We start from the raw sequence: 12910 nt of genomic DNA, 5'->3' as shown, positions 1-12910 counted from the left end.
ATGAGAAAAGATGTTTCACGAAGTCAAAGGTCAAAGTTCAAAAAATCCGTTTCTTGTTGAATGCTTTGAAAAATGAAGAAAATAAAGGAAATAATGATGCGATGCGACTCAGTTGAAAAATTTTGTTTTTTAATCGACGCCTTAGCCCACTCGCCCATCCCGGCCCATTCTCTTATTTCGGATTCAAAACGACATCACAACTCTCAGTTGAAATTTTTTTTTGATCGACGCCATAGTACGGAACGCCAAATGACCCCCTAAAATAATAGCACTCGACTAGTGCTATTTATTTTACAAATCACTTGAATAATATACAACTGGGTGGCGCCATCTAGCGGTTTCAATTGGCGTAACGGATTGTATCGATTTTTTCCAAAATGTACGTATTGATATCGATTGATAATCGTTTCCACAAGCGAAATGGTGGAAACTATTGGTGGAAAGATTCATGCCTTCATTGAAAGTGTCAAGTATGGCTGTGTCGTGTTATCGTGTATGTTCGTGAATCGTGATAACGGTGAATCGTGATAACGGTATAACTAACTGATAACTAAATTTACATGAGTTAACATAGTTATGCTTTCCAACTGTAGCACTTGACTTGATCAAGCAGTTAACTGTCGAGTTTGCCTTGGAGGATGTGACGTCTTTTGCTTCTGCCAGTAAATTATTCATTGCATACATTGTTACACTTGAAACTGATTTGTTTTTTTTCAAATTAGGTCATATTACTTCTAATCATTTCAAGCAACATGTTATACCCATCATACCTCCACATGAAAGGACTGCTCTTACATCCCACGAAAGACTGGCTTCTGCCAGTAAATTATTCATTGCATACATTGTTACACTTGAAACTGATTTGTTTTTTCAAATTAGGTCATATTACTTCTAATCATTTCAAGCAACATGTTATACCCATCATACTCCACATGAAAGGACTGCTCTTACATCCCACGAAAGACTCCCCAGTTGGAGTGAACAAAACTCGATCTAGGAAATGATATCCAATCAAGTAACACTATTTATTATTATTTTTAATCATTATTTTCTATCCCTAAAATTTAATGCCTTGTTTTTTTGTTTTGTTTTTATTGTTTTTCCCTTTTCGGGACAATGATTCAGTGAGGACATCTCAAAGGAACAGAGATTCAGGATTATATTCAGTATTATATCATGCTCGCGATCAGTATGCTGTCGACCTTGAAGTTACTTATAACAGCTTGGGAGTCGGTGGAACAAAAATAAGAACGAGTACGATTTACGAGAATTCTCTAGACGGTCTTCACGACATATCTTCATGACCCTGGTAAATAGTAGAAGCTTACAATTTCGAGAGTTCGTTTGAAATTAACGATCATTTTCGTCTTTATCTCAGCAGCAGCTACGTAGCCCCACGTGAGGTTATGCCTGTCAAGTAATCAATGTCATTTAAGCTCGACTCTATCTTGGCCTTTTTCTTTTGACTTACGGTCGACAATCAAAAAGGCGTGCCTTGTTTTTCGGTAAGATCTTCTGTTTTCTGAATAATATTGATCTTCTTGTTTTTAGCGTTGCTAAATTGCGTGTAAGCAACTGAAAACTAAATCATATTATTCATAACTACCTAATAAAACAGTAAATATGATCTTAAAAACTAGGAAAAAATAGTATGGACAGCGTGCCCTGGTCAGTTAATTGAGCCTGGCGTCATCCAACACTCGAGGGCAGCAGAAGGACGATCCACAGCTCCCCGGCCGAATTGCACTGGAGCGAGTCGACGAAGTAGCCAGCATCCTTCTGAACTCAATTCAAAGTATTCCTATTCAAATATAACACACCGTAACGAATGCACAAATTTCGTCTTGTTTCTGACAGGTCTTTTCGATGTCCAACTTTGCTAATGGCGGGTCCGCGATTGCTGTCGCTTCATGATTAGAATCAAACTTGTGGTTTCAAGGCGACCGAAAAGAAACAACACTGGGCGGTGTTAAGCGATAGATGTTTTTTTTTTCGTAACAACTTCTGGAGGCCTATTGCATTCTTCAAAGCCTTCTTATGATGTGAGTTGTTGTTTACAAGTGATACATTTGACCAAAACATAATAACGCTCTCGTTACCAATAGTTCTGTCAAATCAAGAAGGGGGACCATCGGCATTCAGCTTTCTACGTTGGAAATATGTTCCGCCAGTTTTCTGTTTCTTCCGGCTCTCTACTACGGATGTTTTTATTCGATGCTGGCGGTCAATTCTTTCAACCCGGAACTTTCGTCGTTTAATAACTCAACATTGTCGTGGCGCATTCACCCCGGGCAAGTTTGGATGGCCATTTTCTCGTCAATGATGCGTTTTAGAACATACAAATCGTGTTGATATTTTGCGATGCTGTGTAGATGAGTCAAATGAATACATGTGTATTTACGAAACCAAATGTTTTATTTCAATTTTCATCTGTTTTGAGTTATTGCCATCACCTCATGACGCAGTCGGCGATATTTCCGCATTGCAATTGGTAGCCTACACAGCAAATGCCCGTATTTTCTTTGAAGGCGTCGTTCTACTCGCCGGTCGATATGGAACTCAATTTCTCAATTTCAAATCAAAAGAGTTCTATCCCACCAAGCAATATGGATCTGGAGTTACAAATCAGCAGATATTTAAGTAAGTGCAGAAACTGTTGATTTAAAGAGTACATCAGTAGGCCTAACACTTTACTCACTTAAGATCTAGGATTCTTGGTGTGGGAAATTACCGACGAATTGAATATTTCGTACAGAAGTCTACGAAGAATTATGGCTAGACATAATTTATCTGTACGGGGAACATATAGTTCAATGTCGAATGAAGCGCTTCAAATTCTAGTGTTTCAAATCTCGGTATAAATTGAAAAATTATGTCTAGCCATAATTCTTCGTAGACTTCTGTACGAAATATTCAATTCGTCGGTAATTTCCCACACCAAGAATCCTAGATCTTAAGTGAGTAAAGTGTTAGGCCTACTGATGTACTCTTTAAATCAACAGTTTCTGCACTTACTTAAATATCTGCTGATTTGTAACTCCAGATCCATATTGCTTGGTGGGATAGAACTCTTTTGATTTGAAATTGAGAAATTGAGTTCCATATCGACCGGCGAGTAGAACGACGCCTTCAAAGAAAATACGGGCATTTGCTGTGTAGGCTACCAATTGCAATGCGGAAATATCGCCGACTGCGTCATGAGGTGATGGCAATAACTCAAAACAGATGAAAATTGAAATAAAACATTTGGTTTCGTAAATACACATGTATTCATTTGACTCATCTACACAGCATCGCAAAATATCAACACGATTTGTATGTTCTAAAACGCATCATTGACGAGAAAATGGCCATCCAAACTTGCCCGGGGTGAATGCGCCACGACAATGTTGAGTTATTAAACGACGAAAGTTCCGGGTTGAAAGAATTGACCGCCAGCATCGAATAAAAACATCCGTAGTAGAGAGCCGGAAGAAACAGAAAACTGGCGGAACATATTTCCAACGTAGAAAGCTGAATGCCGATGGTCCCCCTTCTTGATTTGACAGAACTATTGGTAACGAGAGCGTTATTATGTTTTGGTCAAATGTATCACTTGTAAACAACAACTCACATCATAAGAAGGCTTTGAAGAATGCAATAGGCCTCCAGAAGTTGTTACGAAAAAAAAAACATCTATCGCTTAACACCGCCCAGTGTTGTTTCTTTTCGGTCGCCTTGAAACCACAAGTTTGATTCTAATCATGAAGCGACAGCAATCGCGGACCCGCCATTAGCAAAGTTGGACATCGAAAAGACCTGTCAGAAACAAGACGAAATTTGTGCATTCGTTACGGTGTGTTATATTTGAATAGGAATACTTTGAATTGAGTTCAGAAGGATGCTGGCTACTTCGTCGACTCGCTCCAGTGCAATTCGGCCGGGGAGCTGTGGATCGTCCTTCTGCTGCCCTCGAGTGTTGGATGACGCCAGGCTCAATTAACTGACCAGGGCACGCTGTCCATACTATTTTTTCCTAGTTTTTAAGATCATATTTACTGTTTTATTAGGTAGTTATGAATAATATGATTTAGTTTTCAGTTGCTTACACGCAATTTAGCAACGCTAAAAACAAGAAGATCAATATTATTCAGAAAACAGAAGATCTTACCGAAAAACAAGGCACGCCTTTTTGATTGTCGACCGTAAGTCAAAAGAAAAAGGCCAAGATAGAGTCGAGCTTAAATGACATTGATTACTTGACAGGCATAACCTCACGTGGGGCTACGTAGCTGCTGCTGAGATAAAGACGAAAATGATCGTTAATTTCAAACGAACTCTCGAAATTGTAAGCTTCTACTATTTACCAGGGTCATGAAGATATGTCGTGAAGACCGTCTAGAGAATTCTCGTAAATCGTACTCGTTCTTATTTTTGTTCCACCGACTCCCAAGCTGTTATAAGTAACTTCAAGGTCGACAGCATACTGATCGCGAGCATGATATAATACTGAATATAATCCTGAATCTCTGTTCCTTTGAGATGTCCTCACTGAATCATTGTCCCGAAAAGGGAAAAACAATAAAAACAAAACAAAAAAACAAGGCATTAAATTTTAGGGATAGAAAATAATGATTAAAAATAATAATAAATAGTGTTACTTGATTGGATATCATTTCCTAGATCGAGTTTTGTTCACTCCAACTGGGGAGTCTTTCGTGGGATGTAAGAGCAGTCCTTTCATGTGGAGTATGATGGGTATAACATGTTGCTTGAAATGATTAGAAGTAATATGACCTAATTTGAAAAAACAAATCAGTTTCAAGTGTAACAATGTATGCAATGAATAATTTACTGGCAGAAGCCAGTCTTTCGTGGGATGTAAGAGCAGTCCTTTCATGTGGAGGTATGATGGGTATAACATGTTGCTTGAAATGATTAGAAGTAATATGACCTAATTTGAAAAAAAACAAATCAGTTTCAAGTGTAACAATGTATGCAATGAATAATTTACTGGCAGAAGCAAAAGACGTCACATCCTCCAAGGCAAACTCGACAGTTAACTGCTTGATCAAGTCAAGTGCTACAGTTGGAAAGCATAACTATGTTAACTCATGTAAATTTAGTTATCAGTTAGTTATACCGTTATCACGATTCACCGTTATCACGATTCACCGTTATCACGATTCACGAACATACACGATAACACGACACAGCCATACTTGACACTTTCAATGAAGGCATGAATCTTTCCACCAATAGTTTCCACCATTTCGCTTGTGGAAACGATTATCAATCGATATCAATACGTACATTTTGGAAAAAATCGATACAATCCGTTACGCCAATTGAAACCGCTAGATGGCGCCACCCAGTTGTATATTATTCAAGTGATTTGTAAAATAAATAGCACTAGTCGAGTGCTATTATTTTAGGGGGTCATTTGGCGTTCCGTACCATAGCCAACTCGCCCATCTCGGCCCATTCTCTTATTTCTCTTATGACGGAAAAATGATGAGAAAAGACGTTTCAGGAGGTCAAAGGTCAAAATTCAAAAAATCCGAAAAAATGATGAGAAAAGACGTTTCAGAAGGTCAAAGGTCAAAGTTCAAAAAATCCGAAAAAATGATGAGAAAAGATGTTTCACGAAGTCAAAGGTCAAAGTTCAAAAAATCCGTTTCTTGTTGAATGCTTTGAAAAATGAAGAAAATAAAGGAAATAATGATGCGATGCGACTCAGTTGAAAAATTTTGTTTTTTAATCGACGCCTTAGCCCACTCGCCCATCCCGGCCCATTCTCTTATTTCGGATTCAAAACGACATCACAACTCTCAGTTGAAATTTTTTTTTGATCGACGCCATAGCCAACTCGCCCATCTCGGCCCATTCTCTTATTTCTCTTATGATGGAAAAATGATGAGAAAAGACGTTTCAGGAGGTTGAGAGGTCAAAATTCAAAAAATCCGAAAAAATAATGAGAAAAGACGTTTCAGGAGGTCATAGGTCAAAGTTCAAAAAATCCGAAAAAATGATAAGAAACGACTTTTCAGGAGGTCAAAGGTCAAAGTTCAAAAAATCCCAAAAAATGATGAGAAAAGACTTTTCAGGAGGTCAAAGGTCAAAGTTCAAAAAATCCCAAAAAATGATAAGAAAAGACGTTACAGGAGGTGGAGAGGTCCATAATCAAAAAATCCAAAAAAATGATGAGAAAAGACTTTCAGGAGTCTCTATTGGAATTTTTTTTTGTGATCGACGCCTTAGCCCACTCGCCCATCTCGGCCCATTCTCTTATTTCTCTTATGACGGAAAAATGATGAGAAAAGACGTTTCACGAGGTTAAGAGGTCAAAATTCAAAAAATCCGAAAAAATGATGAGAAAAGACGTTTCACGAAGTCAAAGGTCAAAGTTCAAAAAGTAAAAAAAAAAATGATGAGAAAAGACGTTTCAGAAGGTCAAAGGTCAAAGTTCAAAAAATCCGAAAAAATGATGAGAAAAGACTTTCAGGAGGTGGAGAGGTCCAAAATCAAAAAATCCGAAAAAATGATGAGAAAAGACGTTTCACGAAGTCAAAGGTCAAAGTTCAAAAAGTCAAAAAAAAATGATGAGAAAAGACGTTTCAGAAGGTCAAAGGTCAAAGTTCAAAAAATCCAAAATAATGATGAGAAAAGACGTTTAAGGAGGTCAAAGGTCAAAGTTCTAAAAATCCGAAAAAATGATGAGAAAAGACTTTCAGGAGGTGGAGAGGTCCAAAATCAAAAAATCCAAAAAAATGATGAGAAAAGACTTTCAGGAGTCTCTATTGGAATTTTTTTTTGTGATCGACGCCTTAGCCCACTTGCCCATCTCGGCCAATTCTCTTATGTCTCTTATGACGGAAAAATGATGAGAAAAGACGTTTCAGGAGGTTGAGAGGTCAAAATTCAAAAAATCTGAAAAAATGATGAGAAAAGACGTTTCAGAAGGTCAAAGGTCAAAGTTAAAAAAATCCGAAAAAATGATGAGAAGAGACGTTTCAGGAGGTCAAAGGTCAAAGTTAAAAAAATCCGAAAAAATGATGAGAAAAGACTTTCAGGAGGTGGAGAGGTCCAAAATCAAAAAATCCGAAAAAATGATGAGAAAAGACGTTTCAGAAGGTCAAAGGTCAAAGTTCAAAAAATCCGAAAAAATGATGAGAAAGACGTTTCACGAAGTCAAAGGTCAAAGTTCAAAAAATCCGTTTCTTGTTGAATTCTTTGAAAAATGAAGAAAATAAAGGAAATAATGATGCGATGCGACTCAGTTGAAAAATTTTGTTTTTTTATCGACGCCTTAGCCCACTCGCCCATCTCGGCCCATTCTCTTATTTCGGATTCAAAACGACATCACAACTCTCAGTTGAAATTTTTTTTTTTGATCAACGCCATAGCCAACTCGCCCATCTCTGCCCATTCTCTTATTTCTCTTATGACGGAAAAATGATGAGAAAAGACGTTTCAGGAGGTTGAGAGGTCAAAATTCAAAAAATCCGAAAAAATGATGAGAAAAGACGTTTCAGGAGGTTGAGAGGTCAAAATTCAAAAAATCCGAAAAAATGATGAGAAAAGACGTTTCAGGAGGTCAAAGGTCAAAGTTCAAAAAATCCAAAAAAAATATGAGAAGAGACGTTTCAGGAGGTCAAAGGTCAAAGTTAAAAAAATCCGAAAAAATGATGAGAAAAGACTTTCAGGAGGTGGAGAGGTCCAAAATAAAAAAATCCGAAAAAATGATGAGAAAAGACTTTCAGGAGGTGGAGAGGTCCAAAATCAAAAAATCCGAAAAAATGATGAGAAAAGACGTTTCACGAAGTCAAAGGTCAAAGTTCAAAAAGTAAAAAAAAAATGATGAGAAAAGACGTTTCAGAAGGTCAAAGGTCAAAGTTCAAAAAATCCGAAAAATGATGAGAAAAGACTTTCAGGAGGTCAAAGGTCAAAGTTCAAAAAGTCAAAAAAAAAAGATGAGAAAAGACGTTTCAGAAGGTCAAAGGTCAAAGTTCAAAAATCCGAAAAAATGATGAGAAAAGACTTTCAGGAGGTGGAGAGGTCCAAAATAAAAAAATCCGAAAAAATGATGAGAAAAGACGTTTTAGAAGGTCAAAGGTCAAAGTTCAAAAAATCCGAAAAAATGATGAGAAAGACGTTTCACGAAGTCAAAGGTCAAAGTTCAAAAAATCCGTTTCTTGTTGAATGCTTTGAAAAATGAAGAAAAAAAAGGAAATAATGATGCGATGCGACCCAGTTGAAAAATTTTGTTTTTTTATCGACGCCTTAGCCCACTCGCCCATCTCAGCCCATTCTCTTATTTCTCTTATGACGGAAAAATGATGAGAAAAGACGTTTCAGGAGGTTGAGAGGTCAAAATTCAAAAAATCCGAAAAAATGATGAGAAAAGACGTTTCACGAAGTCAAAGGTCAAAGTTCAAAAAGTAAAAAAAAAATGATGAGAAAAGACGTTTCAGAAGGTCAAAGGTCAAAGTTCAAAAAATCCGAAAAAATGATGAGAAAAGACGTTTCACGAAGTCAAAGGTCAAAGTTCAAAAAATCCGTTTCTTGTTGAATGCTTTGAAAAATGAAGAAAATAAAGGAAATAATGATGCGATGAGACTCAGTTGAAAAATTTTGTTTTTTTATCGACGCCTTAGCCCACTCGCCCATCTCGGCCCATTCTCTTATTTCGGATTCAAAACGACATCACAACTCTCAGTTGAAATTTTTTTTTGTGATCGACGCCTTAGCCCACTCGCCCATCTCGGCCCATTCTCTTATTTCTCTTATGACGGAAAAATGATGAGAAAAGACGTTTCAGGAGGTTGAGAGGTCAAAATTCAAAAAATCCGAAAAAATGATGAGAAAAGACGTTTCACAAAGTCAAAGGTCAAAGTTAAAAAAGTAAAATAAAATTATGAGAAAAGACGTTTCAGAAGGTCAAAGGTCAAAGTTCAAAAAATCCAAAAAAATTATGAGAAGAGACGTTTCAGGAGGTCAAAGGTCAAAGTTAAAAAAATCCGAAAAAATGATGAGAAAAGACTTTCAGGAGGTGGAGAGGTCAAAATTCAAAAAATCCGAAAAAATGATGAGAAAAGACGTTTCACGAAGTCAAAGGTCAAAGTTCAAAAAGTAAAAAAAAATGATGAGAAAAGACGTTTCAGAAGGTCAAAGGTCAAAGTTCAAAAAATCCAAAAAAATTATGAGAAGAGACGTTTCAGGAGGTCAAAGGTCAAAGTTAAAAAAATCCGAAAAAATGATGAGAAAAGACTTTCAGGAGGTGGAGAGGTCCAAAATCAAAAAATCCGAAAAAATGATGAGAAAAGACGTTTCAGAAGGTCAAAGGTCAAAGTTCAAAAAATCCGAAAAAATGATGAGAAAGACGTTTCACGAAGTCAAAGGTCAAAGTTCAAAAAATCCGTTTCTTGTTGAATGCTTTGAAAAATGAAGAAAATAAAGGAAATAATGATGCGATGCGACCCAGTTGAAAAATTTTGTTTTTTTATCGACGCCTTAGCCCACTCGCCCATCTCGGCCATTTCTCTTATTTCGGATTCAAAACGACATCACAACTCTCAGTTGAAATTGTTTTTTTTTATCGACGCCATAGCCAACTCGCCCATCTCTGCCCATTCTCTTATTTCTCTTATGACGGAAAAATGATGAGAAAAGACGTTTCAGGAGGTTGAGAGGTCAAAATTCAAAAAATCCGAAAAAATAATGAGAAAAGACGTTTCAGGAGGTCATAGGTCAAAGTTCAAAAAATCCGAAAAAATGATGAGAAAAGACTTTTCAGGAGGTCAAAGGTCAAAGTTCAAAAAATCCCAAAAAATGATAAGAAAAGACGTTACAGGAGGTGGAGAGGTCCATAATCAAAAAATCCAAAAAAATGATGAGAAAAGACTTTCAGGAGTCTCTATTGGAATTTTTTTTTGTGATCGACGCCTTAGCCCACTCGCCCATCTCGGCCCATTCTCTTATTTCTCTTATGACGGAAAAATGATGAGAAAAGACGTTTCAGGAGGTTGAGAGGTCAAAATTCAAAAAATCCGAAAAAATGATGAGAAAAGACGTTTCAGAAGGTCAAAGGTCAAAGTTAAAAAAATCCGAAAAAATGATGAGAAGAGACGTTTCAGGAGGTCAAAGGTCAAAGTAAAAAAATCCGAAAAAATGATGAGAAAAGACTTTCAGGAGGTGGAGAGGTCCAAAATCAAAAAATTCCGAAAAAATGATGAGAAAAGACGTTTCAGAAGGTCAAAGGTCAAAGTTCAAAAAATCCGAAAAAATGATGAGAAAGACGTTTCACGAAGTCAAAGGTCAAAGTTCAAAAAATCCGTTTCTTGTTGAATGCTTTGAAAAATGAAGAAAATAAAGGAAATAATGATGCGATGCGACTCAGTTGAAAAATTTTGTTTTTTTATCGACGCCTTAGCCCACTCGCCCATCTCGGCCCATTCTCTTATTTCGGATTCAAAACGACATCACAACTCTCAGTTGAAATTGTTTTTTTTGATCGACGCCATAGCCAACTCGCCCATCTCTGCCCATTCTCTTATTTCTCTTATGACGGAAAAATGATGAGAAAAGACGTTTCAGGAGGTTGAGAGGTCAAAATTCAAAAAATCCGAAAAAATGATGAGAAAAGACGTTTCAGGAGGTCAAAGGTCAAAGTTCAAAAAATCAAAAAAAAATATGAGAAGAGACGTTTCAGGAGGTCAAAGGTCAAAGTTAAAAAAATCCGAAAAAATGATGAGAAAAGACTTTCAGGAGGTGGAGAGGTCCAAAATAAAAAAATCCGAAAAAATGATGAGAAAAGACTTTCAGGAGGTGGAGAGGTCCAAAATCAAAAAATCCGAAAAAATGATGAGAAAAGACGTTTCACGAAGTCAAAGGTCAAAGTTCAAAAAGTAAAAAAAAAATGATGAGAAAAGACGTTTCAGAAGGTCAAAGGTCAAAGTTCAAAAAATCCGAAAAATGATGAGAAAAGACTTTCAGGAGGTCAAAGGTCAAAGTTCAAAAAGTCAAAAAAAAAAGATGAGAAAAGACGTTTCAGAAGGTCAAAGGTCAAAGTTCAAAAAATCCAAAAAAATGATGAGAAAGACGTTTCACGAAGTCAAAGGTCAAAGTTCAAAAAATCCGTTTCTTGTTGAATGCTTTGAAAAATGAAGAAAATAGAGGAAATAATGATGCGATGCGACCCAGTTGAAAAATTTTGTTTTTTTATCGACGCCTTAGCCCACTCGCCCATCTCAGCCCATTCTCTTATTTCTCTTATGACGGAAAAATGATGAGAAAAGACGTTTCAGGAGGTTGAGAGGTCAAAATTCAAAAAATCCGAAAAAATGATGAGAAAAGACGTTTCACGAAGTCAAAGGTCAAAGTTCAAAAAGTAAAAAAAAAATGATGAGAAAAGACGTTTCAGAAGGTCAAAGGTCAAAGTTCAAAAAATCCGAAAAAATGACGAGAAAAGACTTTCAGGAGGTGGAGAGGTCCAAAATCAAAAAATCCGAAAAAATGATGAGAAAAGACGTTTCAGAAGGTCAAAGGTCAAAGTTCAAAAAATCCGAAAAAATGATGAGAAAAGACTTTCAGGAGGTGGAGAGGTCCAAAATCAAAAAATCCGAAAAAATGATGAGAAAAGACGTTTTAGAAGGTCAAAGGTCAAAGTTCAAAAAATCCGAAAAAATGATGAGAAAGACGTTTCACGAAGTCAAAGGTCAAAGTTCAAAAAATCCGTTTCTTGTTGAATGCTTTGAAAAATGAAGAAAATAGAGGAAATAATGATGTGATGCGACCCAGTTGAAAAATTTTGTTTTTTTATCGACGCCTTAGCCCACTCGCCCATCTCAGCCCATTCTCTTATTTCTCTTATGACGGAAAAATGATGAGAAAAGACGTTTCAGGAGGTTGAGAGGTCAAAATTCAAAAAATCCGAAAAAATGATGAGAAAAGACTTTCAGGAGGTGGAGAGGTCCAAAATCAAAAAATCCGAAAAAATGATGAGAAAAGACTTTCAGGAGTCTCTATTGGAATTTTTTTTTGTGATCGACGCCTTAGCCCACTCGCCCATCTCGGCCCATTCTCTTATTTCTCTTATGACGGAAAAATGATGAGAAAAGACGTTTCAGGAGGTTGAGAGGTCAAAATTCAAAAAATCCGAAAAAATGATGAGAAAAGACGTTTCACAAAGCCAAAGGTCAAAGTTCAAAAAGTAAAAAAAAAATGATGAGAAAAGACGTTTCAGAAGGTCAAAGGTCAAAGTTCAAAAAATCCAAAAAAATTATGAGAAGAGACGTTTCAGGAGGTCAAAGGTCAAAGTTAAAAAAATCCGAAAAAATGATGAGAAAAGACTTTCAGGAGGTGGAGAGGTCAAAATTCAAAAAATCCGAAAAAATGATGAGAAAAGACGTTTCACGAAGTCAAAGGTCAAAGTTCAAAAAGTAAAAAAAAAATGATGAGAAAAGACGTTTCAGAAGGTCAAAGGTCAAAGTTCAAAAAATCCGAAAAAATGATGAGAAAGACGTTTCACGAAGTCAAAGGTCAAAGTTCAAAAAATCCGTTTCTTGTTGAATGCTTTGAAAAATGAAGAAAATAAAGGAAATAATGATGCGATGCGACCCAGTTGAAAAATTTTGTTTTTTTATCGACGCCTTAGCCCAATCGCCCATCTCGGCCCATTCTCTTATTTCGGATTCAAAACGACATCACAACTCTCAGTTGAAATTTTTTTTTGTGATCGACGCCTTAGCCCACTCGCCCATCTCGGCCCATTCTCTTATTTCTCTTATGACGGAAAAATGATGAGAAAAGACGTTTCAGGAGGTTGAGAGGTCAAAATTCAAAAAATCCGAAAAAATGATGAGAAAAGACGTTTCACAAAGCCAAAGGTCAAAGTTCAAAAAGTAAAAAAAAAATGATGAGAAAAGACGTT

At 36.6% G+C, this 12910-nt stretch overlaps 2 protein-coding genes across 18 annotated transcripts; one reads left to right on the top strand and one right to left on the bottom strand.

Annotated features, from left to right (window-relative positions):
- The first annotated feature begins 405 nt into the window (after positions 1-405).
- On the top strand, positions 406-3222 carry LOC124348423. Of its 9 annotated transcripts, none has more exons than XR_006919979.1 (9): positions 406-533; positions 614-662; positions 723-821; positions 880-1015; positions 1126-1309; positions 1382-1505; positions 1641-1795; positions 1858-2042; positions 2106-2404. XR_006919979.1 is itself a non-coding variant. In XM_046798629.1 (4 exons), exons 1-4 carry the CDS (start codon positions 421-423, stop codon positions 1002-1004), a joined length of 390 nt encoding a protein of 129 aa, XP_046654585.1. In that variant the 5' UTR covers positions 406-420; the 3' UTR covers positions 1005-1015. The 9 variants fall into 9 exon arrangements, 1 of the variants encoding a protein (XP_046654585.1); XR_006919977.1 differs by having other exon boundaries at positions 413-533; positions 594-662; XR_006919981.1 differs by having other exon boundaries at positions 479-517.
- Positions 2434-5272, bottom strand: LOC124348421. Of its 9 annotated transcripts, none has more exons than XR_006919971.1 (9): positions 5139-5268; positions 4994-5042; positions 4835-4933; positions 4641-4776; positions 4347-4530; positions 4151-4274; positions 3861-4015; positions 3614-3798; positions 3253-3550 (listed from the first exon to the last, which is right to left on the bottom strand). XR_006919971.1 is itself a non-coding variant. In XM_046798628.1 (4 exons), the coding sequence occupies exons 1-4, from the start codon at positions 5249-5251 to the stop codon at positions 4652-4654; spliced, it is 390 nt and encodes a 129-aa protein (XP_046654584.1). In that variant the 5' UTR covers positions 5252-5272; the 3' UTR covers positions 4641-4651. The 9 variants fall into 9 exon arrangements, 1 of the variants encoding a protein (XP_046654584.1); XR_006919973.1 differs by having other exon boundaries at positions 4402-4530; positions 4994-5062; positions 5139-5264; XR_006919969.1 differs by having other exon boundaries at positions 4151-4277; positions 4994-5062; positions 5139-5263.
- Between the last annotated feature and the right edge of the window lie 7638 nt (positions 5273-12910).

The sequence above is a fragment of the Daphnia pulicaria genome, chromosome 7 (assembly GCF_021234035.1).
Source record: "Daphnia pulicaria isolate SC F1-1A chromosome 7, SC_F0-13Bv2, whole genome shotgun sequence".
Taxonomy (NCBI): Eukaryota; Metazoa; Arthropoda; class Branchiopoda; order Diplostraca; family Daphniidae; genus Daphnia; species Daphnia pulicaria.
The sequence above is the reverse complement of the archived record's forward strand: the minus strand, read 5'-3'. Positions and strand labels throughout refer to the sequence as shown.